This window comes from Pagrus pagrus, assembly GCF_965226575.1.
Source record: "Pagrus pagrus genome assembly, chromosome: 14".
Taxonomy (NCBI): Eukaryota; Metazoa; Chordata; class Actinopteri; order Spariformes; family Sparidae; genus Pagrus; species Pagrus pagrus.
In genome coordinates, this window is record NC_140198.1 from 19,346,070 (window position 1) to 19,359,997 (window position 13,928).

Consider the following 13,928-nt stretch of genomic DNA (forward strand, 5'->3'; position numbering starts at 1 on the left):
TACTCTGTCTGCATAGCTTTGTTTGTTCAGCTGAACCTCAGTACATCAGCTTACCTGATCACAAAACCTGCAGCTCTTCATTGAACCACAGTCTTTACAGTTTAGGCATTGTATGTGGGACGAAATTAGGTTTCCATGTGTCAAACAAAATACCCTGCATGAGTGCACCAGATATTAAAAGGACACTATTAAGAATGTTAACACAGTGACTGAAGGATTTCTGATATCAGGGGAAACCAAATCCCAACTTGAGACATATTATGTAACTAACATGCTTACTGTCTTCCTCAGTTCATCCTCCGACCCTGCAGTGCCATGATAACTCAGAGGGATTTTTTTCCCTCTCTTTTTTTCCAGCTATCCACAGCCAGTTGTTGACATGCTTCTTAAATACAGTGTTGTTTCAGACCAGGTTTTATGCAGTGTTTTGTTGAACTAAACCCTCAATCACTACGCTGAGAGGGTGCTAGCCAATAACATGGCCCTTGATGCCAAAGACCTTGAATGCTCTCGACTGAAATGCAAGAAAGATTGCACTGTAGCTGACCCCTCATCGTGCTCCCAACACACCCGCATGTTCAACACACTCATTCTCCAGGGTCCCCATGTTGGTGTAAGAACTGTCTGGCTGTGGCCAGGCAGAGTGCAGTTCATGCTTCCAGAGAGATGTCTCAAGTGCAGGAAACAGGCTTAGTTAGCTTCTTTAAAAGATGATATCTTTGAGCACTATTCAATATTCAAAGACTGGATTGTAGAGGAAGCATGTTATCCTTAGATCGATGCATTTGGTGTTTTTAAAAAGCTTTGTCTATTGTCTCACTGCAGTCGGACGTAACACAGTGTTTTTTTCCTGCTACAAGAGCTGTAGAAAGGGAAAGCGAACGGACAGGGGCATCAAAAGGTCTATCAGAGAGGGCTCCATTTCCTCTAGGTCACATATTGCATTACCCTCCAGAATGATACATGTACTCCATACACACACTCACAGGCAGTAAAAAACAAATTTAACAACAGAAAGCCTCTCCCACAGAATTCATGTTTTGTTCAGACGCTGCTTAGTGAATTTTACAACTGATATTATCACGTCACCATCATCTTCGTCGCCGCTCTGTAAATGAATACAGACGTGTCGATCGCACTTGTCATTTCGTGTTCTTGCCAAGACACTAAGGGTGAAACAAGTGGACGAGGCAAGGGATGGCACGTTGGAGGCGAAATCAGAGACCAAGATAACCGCTGCTCTGCTCTAGATCTGCAGCAAAGCAGAACAAACAGGAGAATGAAAATGTGAACTGAAGAGACGAAAGCATTAACTGTAAAAGATAAAAGATAAAGTGGGACACAAAAGAAATGCAAGAGGCTGCATTCTTTGCAAATCATATGAATACTGCATTCTGAAAATAAACCTTTGCAAGTTAAAATCACACTTCAGTAAAAGCACAAAGGTACCTTCACCTCTGTACTTGTCATAATGAAAAATGCCCCCTGTGACTGATATATGAAATACTCAACAAGGTCATATGGAACAAAAAGACATCACTACTTTCTGTATGCTAGTTGAATTCTGAAGGTAACTTTTTCTCGTGGTTTGGTACAAATGCTAAAGGACGGACACGAGGTCTACTGAATGGAGAACACATGGAGCACCAGCTCAGCGAGGGCGTTGATGGCGGTCTATTTAAAGAAGCATGGGCATGTAACAGAGTCATGCTTTTTTTCAGTAAGTCAGAGAGTGCATTATAGCTTAAGCTCTAACATAATGTACTGTAAACCTCTGCTGCCATGTCAGACATCTAAAACTGCACCCATTGCACTAAATAAAGTCATGAAATGGGGCCAAAACAGAGATCTGTTTTTGCTTTGACTTTGTAGGGAAGGGACAAGACAATGATATAGATATAGTATAGTATACCATCGATAGTATTGCTTGTATATATTGGGATATCAAAAATCAGATTTGTCATTGAATTCAAGGACCCCTGTATATCATTAAAGATAAAGATTTCAGTCCTAGCTGATTTGGCGTTACTGCAGTAGCAGGTGCAGTTTAACACCATAGCAAACACTCCTTAAGCAGTTACTTTGTCAGGAATACAACAGAGGAACATCTGGTGTATCTGTTTACAGCCCAGTCAAACAAACTCGCATTGCTTTGTTTGCACTTGATTGCTTCACAATAAAAGCCACCCTGTGTTTTGGCAGTTGAATGCTTTTAATGTGAAGCGGGGCGTGCTATGCTAATGGCAGATAATGTAGCCTCGAGCTGCTAGCCTCAAGCAGTGATGAGTAGCGGGCTTCAGAGGTCTGGCGAGCTCCCTTGTTTCTGACCTCATACCTGCAGATTTTTCTTTATTTCAAAAGGCTTTATCCAAATTGATTTCACTTTTCTCACCATGATACCCCCCAAAACCTGAAAACAGACTTTGATGAGTAAAATCAGTGGAGTTCCACTTAAATAGAGCTCTGATGCAGCATTAAGAGAGTGAACAGTAAACAATGAGGTCGACATAAATTGAGATCAAATCGCACTGGATTACGTTTTGCATCATTTCCTGTGAATTCCTTGGCATGTGAAGGCAATTCTAATCCAGGACAAGAATGGGGGACTCCCCCACTAACAAAGAAAACCACTATATATTGAGCTAAACACATTGAATCATACCATTATTATTATCATTACACATTATTGCAGGAAAAGTGCCAACTGTAAATAGCATCAAAAAAGGGCTTGACTGAATTAAAATCTTAAGGATTATAACCTTTCCATGCAATGCACTTTCAATATACAGTTCTTTGGTGCTAATATGACAGCTCACATATTGTAATAAAATAATTTGAATTCACCTGCCTTAGATTTTTTCCAGTGACAATATAATAACGGCGTAAGAACTGAGAGACATAAACCTGAAAAGCTGTATAAGTGAAGGCCGCGAGTATAATGCCCAAGAAAACCTTGGGCATTGAATTCTTGTCATAAAAGCTATTCTAGTGCATTCATGGGAAATGTCTTTGTGACTTCTGCAATAGGAAGAAGGAGTAATATAATATTTCAGAATTGCATTTGAGTCGGAGCAGTTTTACCACAACCCAAGTCATCTGAAAGTTGAGTGGGAGAAAACCTTAACATTATTACAGGAGAAGGGGGTCGTTTGAGGCACTCAGAGCTGCAGACGTTCAATTTGAGAACTGACAGTCTAGATACATCTTGCTGATGGGAGCAGAAACAGCAATTCAACCATAATACTGCTGAAGTCTGCGTGTGCCAGCTGCGTGTGCAGTTATTTAAGATTCACAAGACTTTCAGTACGGTAACTGATCAAATTCAATTGATTTGATGCCCAAAGTCTGCGTCCCCTTTACTAACTATATGATGACACTTTCTAACTTGGACACCATATTTTAACTTGAAAACCATATGTCCTCTCTGTCAGGCTTCAGCCTGCACTATTCATTTTCATCATTTCCCTGAGCTGTATTTAATAGACCATGGAAGGAGTGTGGCTCAGATGCCATAAGTCAGACGACAAATTCAAACTTAATATCTCTCCATAACTCTCCATTTCTCCAGAGCTGCACACAGTTTCGTGATCTATATGGGTTTATATTCTTAATCGATCAGCTTTGTTTTTCCAGTAAAGTGCCCTTGTTTCCTTGCACAAGCCGTCTCCACAGTTATACTGTACTGCACTGCTCTTTTGCTCTTCTGGTGCCATTTAGAAATGTTTTTTTCCTGTGAAAATCGTCCACATACAATTACAGGTGCACTCAAGTACAAAAAACATGTACTCAGCCAGTGGAGTTCATAATCACGAAAAATGTTTTAAATGGCTTTCGGAGTATGAGTACTTTTCCAGCTGTTATACTGCTTTTTGTTTCTAATGTTTCAGCTGATACTAATCGCCATTTTTTTCGATTCATGATCATTTTTCAGCCTCTTAAAAGTCATGATTAACAAAATTATGAGAGCTAATACTCTCTCACTCACTCAGGCCACAGGAAGTCTCCCGTTCTCCACGGCAGCGAGCTCAGGGGGTGCGTTTAAACCCTTTCACATCTAAAGTGTTGTGCGCGGTGCATATTATCACGAGCGCCTCGGCGTATTTATGAGCATGTTGCCTTGTCTCTTACGCATTCAGCTGGCTGAGAGAGAAAAAATTAAAAGGACAGGATGTTTGAGTGGGTAGTGTGCATCTTGGCACAAACAAACAATCCATACTGTTACATTTGTTGTGTGGGGATCCATTAATACACGAAGGCCAATCATTGTTTCTTTCTGAGCTTCATTGACATCATTACAGCGCCTTTTAAAAGCAGATGAATGTGTGATACATCCCTCTATGATTCTGCCGACCTCTGTTATATGTTAAACCAAAAATTGGGCTTTAGTATGCTTACAGTTTACAATTTTTACCATGAATATGCTGTCACACCACCTACATAATATACAATCATAATATGGCACGCACTCAGGGTATAACAATGCCTGTGTACAGTATAATTAATCATCAAGGTTTTCAACTAATAATGAAGTGATATACTGCAACATATTTTGCGGTGCTAATCTCCAAGGGAGCCCTATTATCTGAGCGCAGATGCATTGTATGGCCATGAGAGAAGAGCCAGAGCACTCCCGTGAGGTAGTGGGCAGAGAGAGAGGAGAGCTTCTTTCGACGAGGGAACTGTGATGTTTATAGTAATAATCTTAACAAGACTGATTTACTGCCGGCTTTATTTGATGCAGGTCTACTACAGAGAGAAGAGCAGAGATGGGAGGCAGAGCAGCGAGGCAGGGAGATGTAATGAAATGCTTTAACATTATGACTAATGCAGGAGTTACTGCTGTCTATAGACAGATGCTGCCATGTTTTCCTGCGGGTGCACTGGTATTTCGTATTTCATGATGCACATTACACAGCTTCATGTACCCACCTTTTTCACCCTTTGACAGGCACTTTTGCTCGTCATGTTCCCACTGTGTTAGACAAAACACTACAGTTCCCATGTTCATGCTAGCTGTCTGAAGCAAGCAAAAACCTCTTTACACTGAAAGAGTTTTTTTTTCCCTCAACAGTGTTACAAAAGAAGAATATGTGTTGCAAATTGTTCAAAACCACATGTCCTTGCAGGCCAGGGCTGCACGATATTGGAAAAAAAAAAAAAACATGATATCAGGATATTTTGGTTTTCTGTGATATATATTGTGATATGAAAAATACAGGAATTTGAACTAGATAGAGTTGGAGAGCTCTATTTGGAAATAATGAATCACTGTAGGATCACTGACAAGCAACAATCTCCCATGTATCCAAAATTCCAATCTGGCTTATTATGTAATATGAGACAGACGTCTCTTACATTTCAGTCATGGAAACTGAGACGCTTGTGAGTTTTCCTTTAGTATCAAGCAGCAAATAAAGTTGTGGCATGATGTGTTTGAGTTAATTAACGTCCTGCAATGTGACTTTTGCACACGCACACATTGCGATGTTGATGCTGAAACGATGTATTGAGCATTCCTTATTCACGCCAACTTCTTTGTCATGATTAAGAAGAAAGCTCATCTAACTGGGGACTTACTGTACTAATACACCAGTCCTTGAAAACCGAACAAATATGGACATCACATCAGCTCACATCAGCCGAAGGTGGTCATTTAATTGATTTAAACCCAAATTCAATAGATATGGTGATGTACTGTCGATGCAGTCTTCACATGAACAACCGGTAGGGCTTGATTGAATGAAAATCTTAAGGATTATAAACTTTCCATGCAATACATTTTCAATATACAGCTCTTTGGTGCTAATACAATGAGGGATCACATGTTGGAATAAAAGAAAACAGCGGTTGATTTTAACAAAGGCAGTTAACATGACTTTATAAGTACTCCAGTGACAATATAATAATGGTGTAAAAACTGAGAGGCATAAATCTGAAAAGCTGTAACAGTGAAGGCCACAAGTATGATACCTAAGGTTTTTCTAACCCGTCTTGCTGACATTAAGGCTTGCAAGTTGTTAACATGGCCGTCTATCCTGGATGAAAACATGTGAAAAAGGGTTTTCTTCGCATGAGATGTCTTACATCTCAAAATCACTTTGGAATTTGTCCAAAGTAAAATGTCTGAAAACTACATGTGTCTATAGCACTATTGCACCAGACTTATATTACCCTGGGACCTCTAACAATTTGTAATAATTGCATAGGTCGTCTGTGATCTTAATCCCATAATGTCCGTAATTTGTAAAGTAAAGATTTCACCGCACCTCAGTGATTTGAGGTCGTATTTTTCTTAACGTCTGTTTTCTGTAGCTGGATAACTGAACAAATAAGAAATTCTATAGCAGCCAACAGCCGTGCTGTGAGATCGACTGTATTGACGTTTGAATTGAGTGATGGCACAGAAGGTTAAGAGCAATTAAAGGTTGTCATATTCAAGGTCAGCCACAAAGCATCTTTAGATTAACTGCAAAACATGTGTATTTGTGTTTGTTACACATGCAGAGAGTGGGAAAAACAGCTCTTAACTATATTATTATTGTGGCTGCTAAAGGACAGACGCTCCGCTTCTGATAATACACTGAAGCTTGAAATAACAGCCAGGCGGGGAGATAATGTCAGTAACATACAGTCTTCGCAAAACAGGAGGCCCTCTGGTACCATGCTATAATTATGTGCAATTAGGTCATATGTGTGATAAATCTTACATGTGATTCCGTTTTCCTCATTAAACACGTTAAAGATTCACATGTGCCTTCTTGTCTGCTGTTTGTCAGTAGTTTAGTTACGCTGACATAAATCCAGTCTTGGTAATAGTGACATTTTTTACGCACTACATCCCCAAATGTAATGTGTGTAATGATCTAAGACCAATTTTTAGGCATTCAAAATTGGGTGCTAAAAGTTCATGAGGTTTGAGTCGTCTTAGTGTCCTTTTAAATTGGTGTTTAAGGCTATATTGCATAGTGAAATTTCAAATAAGACCTGGTGTGAAATTGGGTCTCAGAATACAGTGAGTGACCACATCGTGACCTGTTTGGTTTTACGACAGCAAACAAAGCCAGAACTCATGAAGGGCTGTACGGTATAATGAATTGGTATTATAGCCTTTAAAGTAATATGACTCCTGGGATGCTTAATGTTTGTTTTTTATTGAGATTGTTTCTGGTGTAGTGCTGTTTTGGAACTCCTTACAACTCACGTTATCAAGTGGAGTTTGACGCGGGGCTGTTTTATTTGAATTCATTAGATTATGCATGGGTTCATCTATCTGAAGATACATAAATGTTAAAAGGGTAAGCAGACAAGGAGGCCTGACGCAGACAACATTCAGTGAAAAACAGAAACCAATAATTCGACAAGACTCCTTGATGTAACTAATGCTACTGACTCACATTTGACTGCAAATGTCAGACATTAATTAAGATTACCTCAGTAAGGAATAATTTGGTTTGAAACAAACACTTGTCGGAGAACCTGCCCTTTTAATTAAACTCAAAGTAAGTACATGGTGTTCTCAAGTCTTTGGAGCAAGTGTTTAATGTTAAGAAATCCAACCAGCAGTTAGTTCCTGTCAGTAAGAAACCTTGTGGTGAGTGCTCATTAAACCGAACAGAAGAGTACTCAAGGGTTCGTACACGGTTGAAATTGAGGCTACAATTTTGTCTCAAGTGTTTCTCTGTGCTTCTCTTAAGAGGCAAAAAGTATCGGTTATAAAAACAACACTTAGGTTTCAGGTGTTAAAACAAGCAGAGAAAAACAAGTATTGGTGGTCTACTATTAAAGGTAATTGTAGTTTTTGCTTTACCTTGTATAATATTGACTACGCGTCTTGTTTCCATCTGAGGACAGCAGTTTCTCTCTGTAGTTGCCGACCGCACCTGCAATCCAAACTCCTCTTAAAGAACATTCACCCTGTTAGATTTGACACGACTAAGATTTGCACAGACATCCCAAAGTGTTTTATAGCCCCGCTTTTTCTATTCTCACACTGCACTGATGAAAAAACCCAGCTAATTTATACAATTAATCAACAATCTGAGGCTGGTGACAGGTTAGGAATAAATCATATCATATCATGAAGACGTGTCAGATTTACAAACTGATGTGGATTTTAGCACTAGACTGCACGAATTTTCTCAGGTATCTCAGCGTTTCCAGCTGGACTTGTATATGATGAATTAACACCTATAGGCCTCATTCATCTTAAGAAGACAGGGATATTTCTGAGTGCACGATAAAAGTTTCAGCAGGCGCTTTGGCTACATACTGTATGAGCAGGTGGATTAATTTTAATCTGGTTTGTCTGGTTTTTATACCGGCACTTCACATTAATCACTTACTTTTTCATATTTTATATTGAAGTGAATTGCACAGTAAAAGCTAATATAACGTATCCCATATATCTAGATGTTCAGTGAAATAAATCAGAAACCACAGTCAAGCATCTGAAGGTAGTACAAGTACAAGTGTTATCTGAGTAAAATATGTGTCTGTACTTGCGATGAAGAAAAATCCTTCTGATTAACCCCGCCCACTTCTGGTTTAAGCAACACCCACCTCTGGATTAAACCCCGCCCCTTACGATAACGGGTAGGAATACAGTTAATAAACTCGCTCATCCCGGGAAATTAAAGCATGGATACCCAACCCAAAGCCGTCAGTAAAATTTAGAAGTGATGTCTGGGTTGGGTTTCGTTTACATGAAATGATGTGATGACGTAAACAGGCAAGCTGTAACCATGGTAACAACTGCATGATAAGGTAACACAAACTCAGTGCTTCAGCTCTCATGAGCTGCGTCGAGTCAGGCTTGATCACTCCCTCACACTCAGTTGGGTTGGGACAGAACAATATGGCCTGAGCTGCACTCTACTACTAATTATTGTGCTGTAGATGATGTGTTCATTGACCTGACAAGAAAAGAAATGCTGCTTTTAATATCACATGTAGGCAAAGCTGTAAATGTAATCTGTATGTCTCATCCTTGATGTGCCGTTTCACTGAATTCTGTGAGGTAATTTCAGGGCAAAGCTACGCCCTAACTTTTGGTTGTCCATAGTGTTCGCAGTGATGTGGACTAATGAAAATAAAGGATGCGACTGTGATGCTCAACTGTTGCCATTAGTTCACATCTGCGAATGTAAAGCTTCATCATACTTTGTAAATGAGGCTACTTAACTGTGATTTAAGAGGAGAGCCAACCTCTTTGATACATTTTTCTATGTCCCTTCCTCATTCGGGCTTCTCTCTGTCTACTGCATTATATCTGAAAAATGTAAGACATAGTCTGTGCAGAGCAGTGGGGTGGAAGTCAGGGTTGGACTGGCTGTGAGTTAGTGAGAGGGATTTCATCTTCATGCTGGGAATGGCACTTTAAATACTAAAAATAAATAACGTTAGAATACCGTAGTTGTCCTTGAAGACGGCTACATCCAACTGAACACCAGCTGCACAGACTAAGCCAGATTTAGTTGGATAAACATTGGAGCAAAACTGTTCTACTAATTCTCTAAATTCTACCTATTTACAGCTCAAAAAAGTTCCTCTTTAACGCGCCTGACTTCTGTTTCTCTTTCTGTCTCTTTTGCCAGCTGGGACCACATATATCTTCGGGAAGGGCGGGGCCCTCATCACATTCACCTGGGCCCCCAACGAGCGGCCGAGCACCCGAGCCGACCGCTTAGCCGTGGGCTTCAGCTCTCAGCAGAAGGACGCCATCTTGGTGCGAGTGGAGAGCACCCATGGGCTCGGAGATTATCTTCAGCTGCACATAGTAAGGATGGGAAGCTTTAAGAGTTTGGGGCTTTAAGCAGAAATGTCACAAAACACTGAAAGACGTTGGCGTATCACTCTGCTCTGACGGATAAAAAATTTAAAATAATTTAAAAATCACGTGTTTTTGTTCCTTTCAGATTTATTTGAAATGTAGTCTTTTATTAAGACAGATATGAGTTGCATTCTCTGCAGAATAAGGCACAAATTACCCTTATAGTCATTCCTGCTGTGCTTTGCAGTGTTTCACTCTGTGATATGCACGTAAAGACACATTAAATATTCATGATTCTAAATGCAGTGTCAGAAAAGGAACATACAAACGAGGACATTGTGACGAGGGAGGGGGGGGCTAACTGGAACAGTGGAAATCAGTCCACTCTGCCTGTAAACACAAGATAACAAATGTATGTATTATTTTCTACCATTGTCTACATAATGACAAAGGAAATCAGTCAGCCACATTGTAGTTATATATTCCAGTGTTTGGGATTAAACAGTTGATGACTAGCTTTGTTTTTGAGCACAAAAATTCTAATAACAATCATGTAAATGTTACAAACAACCACAATTGTGACGAAGTTTTATCCGAAATGAGGACAATATCTGCATTTCTCCTTCGATATGTTGATGAAGGTGCAAACTATGTCTTATTAGCACAAAAACACTTGCTGGTAGAATACTGATGCTACAATCCTGATAGAATAAAATGAAACACAAAAAGCACAAAAACATCATGCAGAGTTTGTCGCAGCTTGTATGATTTACTGATTAATGACATCTGAGTCCAATTATTGAGATAACAGAGGAACGGATTAATTATGACACCCAAAAGAAGATACAATAGAGCCGACGCAGGTAAACTGAGAGATGTTTTCTGGTGATTAACACGTGCGTCTGTCGGTGGAGTCAAGTGACTCCTCGGCAGCTGCCAGCAACTGTCTTTTCTGGAGGGAAATCAGCCTTTTTAGCATGTAGCCACAGGACAGATGTGCTATGATGAAGGCCAGAGGGGAGCTCTGTCAGAAGTCTGCAAGCGGTGTAATAATTAAAATCACACCTGTTGTCAAAGCACAGGACACAAATCGCAACTGGAGTTCGATCCTTATTAGCACACACTTTGTTGTTAGCACGCCAACATGACAGAAGCGTGGCAGGTTTTAAGCATATGGAAGGGAACGTGCTTTATCTTTGATTTTGTCTGTTCTTGAATTTTCTTCATTTAAAATAATGAGTTATTTCCAATCCAACACATCCTCATATCAGAACAACTGAATATGACAATTGTCAGTGACTCCCAAAATGATATATATCGCTGTTCCCAAAACAACGTGATCGCAGCGTACCAGCACAAGCCGACTAGACCTTGGTTGTACGTTAGGTTGGTTAGGTTGAGTCAAGAAAACTACTTGGTTAGGTCCAGTACATTTTGGTTTGGGTTAAAATATCTACGTTACTTCTGTAACTTAAGTTAAAAATGTATCTATGTTACATAAATTACATTATTTCATGTACATAATGTAACTTCACCACATTAGTAAGTTTAAAGAATTCACAGTGGACTTCCAGTTTCATGGGAGCAGCGGTCTCCTGAATGAAAATCCTGTGCCTGTTTAACCCGACGGCCCATCCCTGACCTGACTTTTCAGTTTTTATACAAATTCTCTTCTCTTCCTAATTTGCAGCCATAATATTTACTACTCGCTCGAGGCTAACCTGAAACGTAAAAATGGGTCATAATAAACTGCTTTCATAGTCAACCTATTGGGTTGTTTGCTGATGAGGCTGGGAAATGTCAATTTTTTTCAAAACCTTTTAAAACCAAATATCTCTCAATTTATTTTGAGCAAATCTACTCAGAACATTTAAGTTATGAAATATATATATATTTTTAAATGTTTAGGGGCATCCCAGGAGATCATTTGGTAGACCATGCCCCCCATATGTACAGAGGCTGTGTCGTGCCCAGCGGCCCTCTCTCACCCCATTTCCTGTCATCGGTTTAAGCTGTCCTACCCAATAAAGCCATGAAAAGGCCCAAAAGAAAACTGGACAGTGTCTTCCAGTCCTATCCAGTTACCCTTGTGTTCACTATTCAAAGCCGGTGTTTAATGGAAGTTAACTGTGGCCTTCAAAAGAGAGAAGCTACGGTAGTAATGAAATGGATACTAATATCCAGAAACAGTTTTGAAATTCAAAGCTCAAATGTACATGTAACATTAATGAGAAATGTTTGTCTTTGTGCCGGCTTTGACTTCTCAGTTTCGAGGCGTGTTTGGTACAAAAACCCTCCCCTGGATGTTTTTCAAACTGTCTAATTTAAATTGTATTTCAAATTTGAGAAGTGTGAAACTGACCTTGCCAGCCTTGGACTGTTGCAAGTGAATGCATTGTTGATGCTGATGACTGCTGCCTGCAAACGCGCAAAGCCAGCTGAAAGGATGTTTTTCCAGCATCTGCCAAGTCCTTGCACCCTGACATATTGGTTACTTTGACACCTTATTACTGCTCAGCGGAGGGGATAAAAAAAGAGTTCAGAGGGTGTTGAGGTTCCTTTTTTTGGTTTCTCAAACTAAGCTTCTTAATATCACGCTTTTTGTTTTGCAGAGACCCAAGTTGTCATTTCTTGTCGTTCCAGTTATGTATTTCATTAATTCCGCGTTTTATCACAAGAAATATGCCTGTTTGCTTCGTCTGCTTGCCAGTGAAGAAGCAGAAGACTGTAGAAACTAGGTGAAGACAGAGAGAAGCTGGTCAAAATAACACTGGCCACAAGGGAGAGTTGAAAATAGGAAAGGAAACAAATGATACATTTTTTAGTGCTGCAGGGATTTGGGGGCTTTCAGGTGCGGTGCTCTGGAACAGAATTCACTTCTTAAAAACTTCCTTGAATATCAAGCTTTCCATTCAAAACGGTGTGAATAATGCAGTGAAAAGGTTCAAATGTCTCCTTTAGAAACTACCTTTGAAGAGTTATAATAAATGTGGGCCTGGTAGAACAGAACATTTTTATTGTGTTCAGAAATGCTCTTGATTAACAGATACAGCCATTAGACCGACCACTAATCATAAGAAAATATGAAGTTTTTACAGCTGCACATGACGCAGCTGATTGTCTGTGCTTGAAGTCCTTCATTAAAACAAGCAATTCTGAATCACAGATAACTCCAGACGCAACAAAATGCACCGACTTGCACAGAGCATTGCCGCATTAAAACGGCCACATGCTTAACTGAAACTGCAACTTGGAGAATGGTGCATACACAAGCTTCAAAGACCAATTACTCAAACCATCACCATATTCGCCAGAGAGTACATGAGAGGAGCTCCCACTTTCAAAGGGTCATGCTTTTAATGAGTGACTAAAAGATGAAACAAAAACAGAAGATTCATTGTGCAAAATGACGACAATTAGAAAATTGTTGAAGAAGCGCCGAACTATAGGAAGACGCGCGGATGATGAAATTATATAGTAACCTGCCGAGGGTCGGCTGAGCCTGATTCCATAAGTCGATTTCTTATGCATTTTGATGTGCGAGCGCATCAATCGAGCGATGGCTGAACCAATTTGGCTCCCAAAATTATATTCTGAACAGGAAAAAAGTCTTAATAAATATTCCGCCTCATTCTGTGTAGGAATGGGAAACACTTCACAGAAAAACTCATGAATGTGCATTTTTCAGGAGGGCACTTTCAAAGGCAGGGCTCAACCTGCCTTCTTGCTGGGCTTCTTCATTTCAATTTTATGATAGATAAGCTGCCATCAAATCTGATGCTGCATGCTGCAGTTGCTAAATACTGCTAAAAAAAGGAATCTTCTCTTTGAATTTTTTCCCACAGTTGCGATAAATCTTTTCGATGGGGCTCATTTTTGAGGAAAATAGGTGGCTTTGATCATTTGGGAAATGTGCAACGGTTCAAAGGAATTAGAAAACAGCACACATTATATCGCATGGAGCAGTTTGAAGTTGAATTTATTTTTTTTATTATTTATAATGATCTGTCATTTCTATCCAGCAAAAACAAAGGGATTGTTGGAAGGAATTGGATTAAAAAGGCGTTATACGATTGTGTTTATTTACTAGCTTCCTTTTATGTTAGCCAAACACATCTATCACTATGCCGAGTGTGGTGAAGATTTATCATCCCTGTGG

The 13,928-nt window shown here is 39.7% G+C and overlaps 1 protein-coding gene across 1 annotated transcript in view; it reads left to right on the top strand.

The window, feature by feature from the left end:
* The window catches only part of LOC311269105 (neurexin-2-like), a 137,614-nt gene that overhangs the window by 108,205 nt on the left and 15,481 nt on the right, over nt 1-13,928 (top strand). Inside the window, 1 exon segment of the mRNA XM_084373096.1 lies at nt 9,594-9,775. Coding sequence (XP_084229222.1) covers nt 9,594-9,775 — 182 coding nt within the window.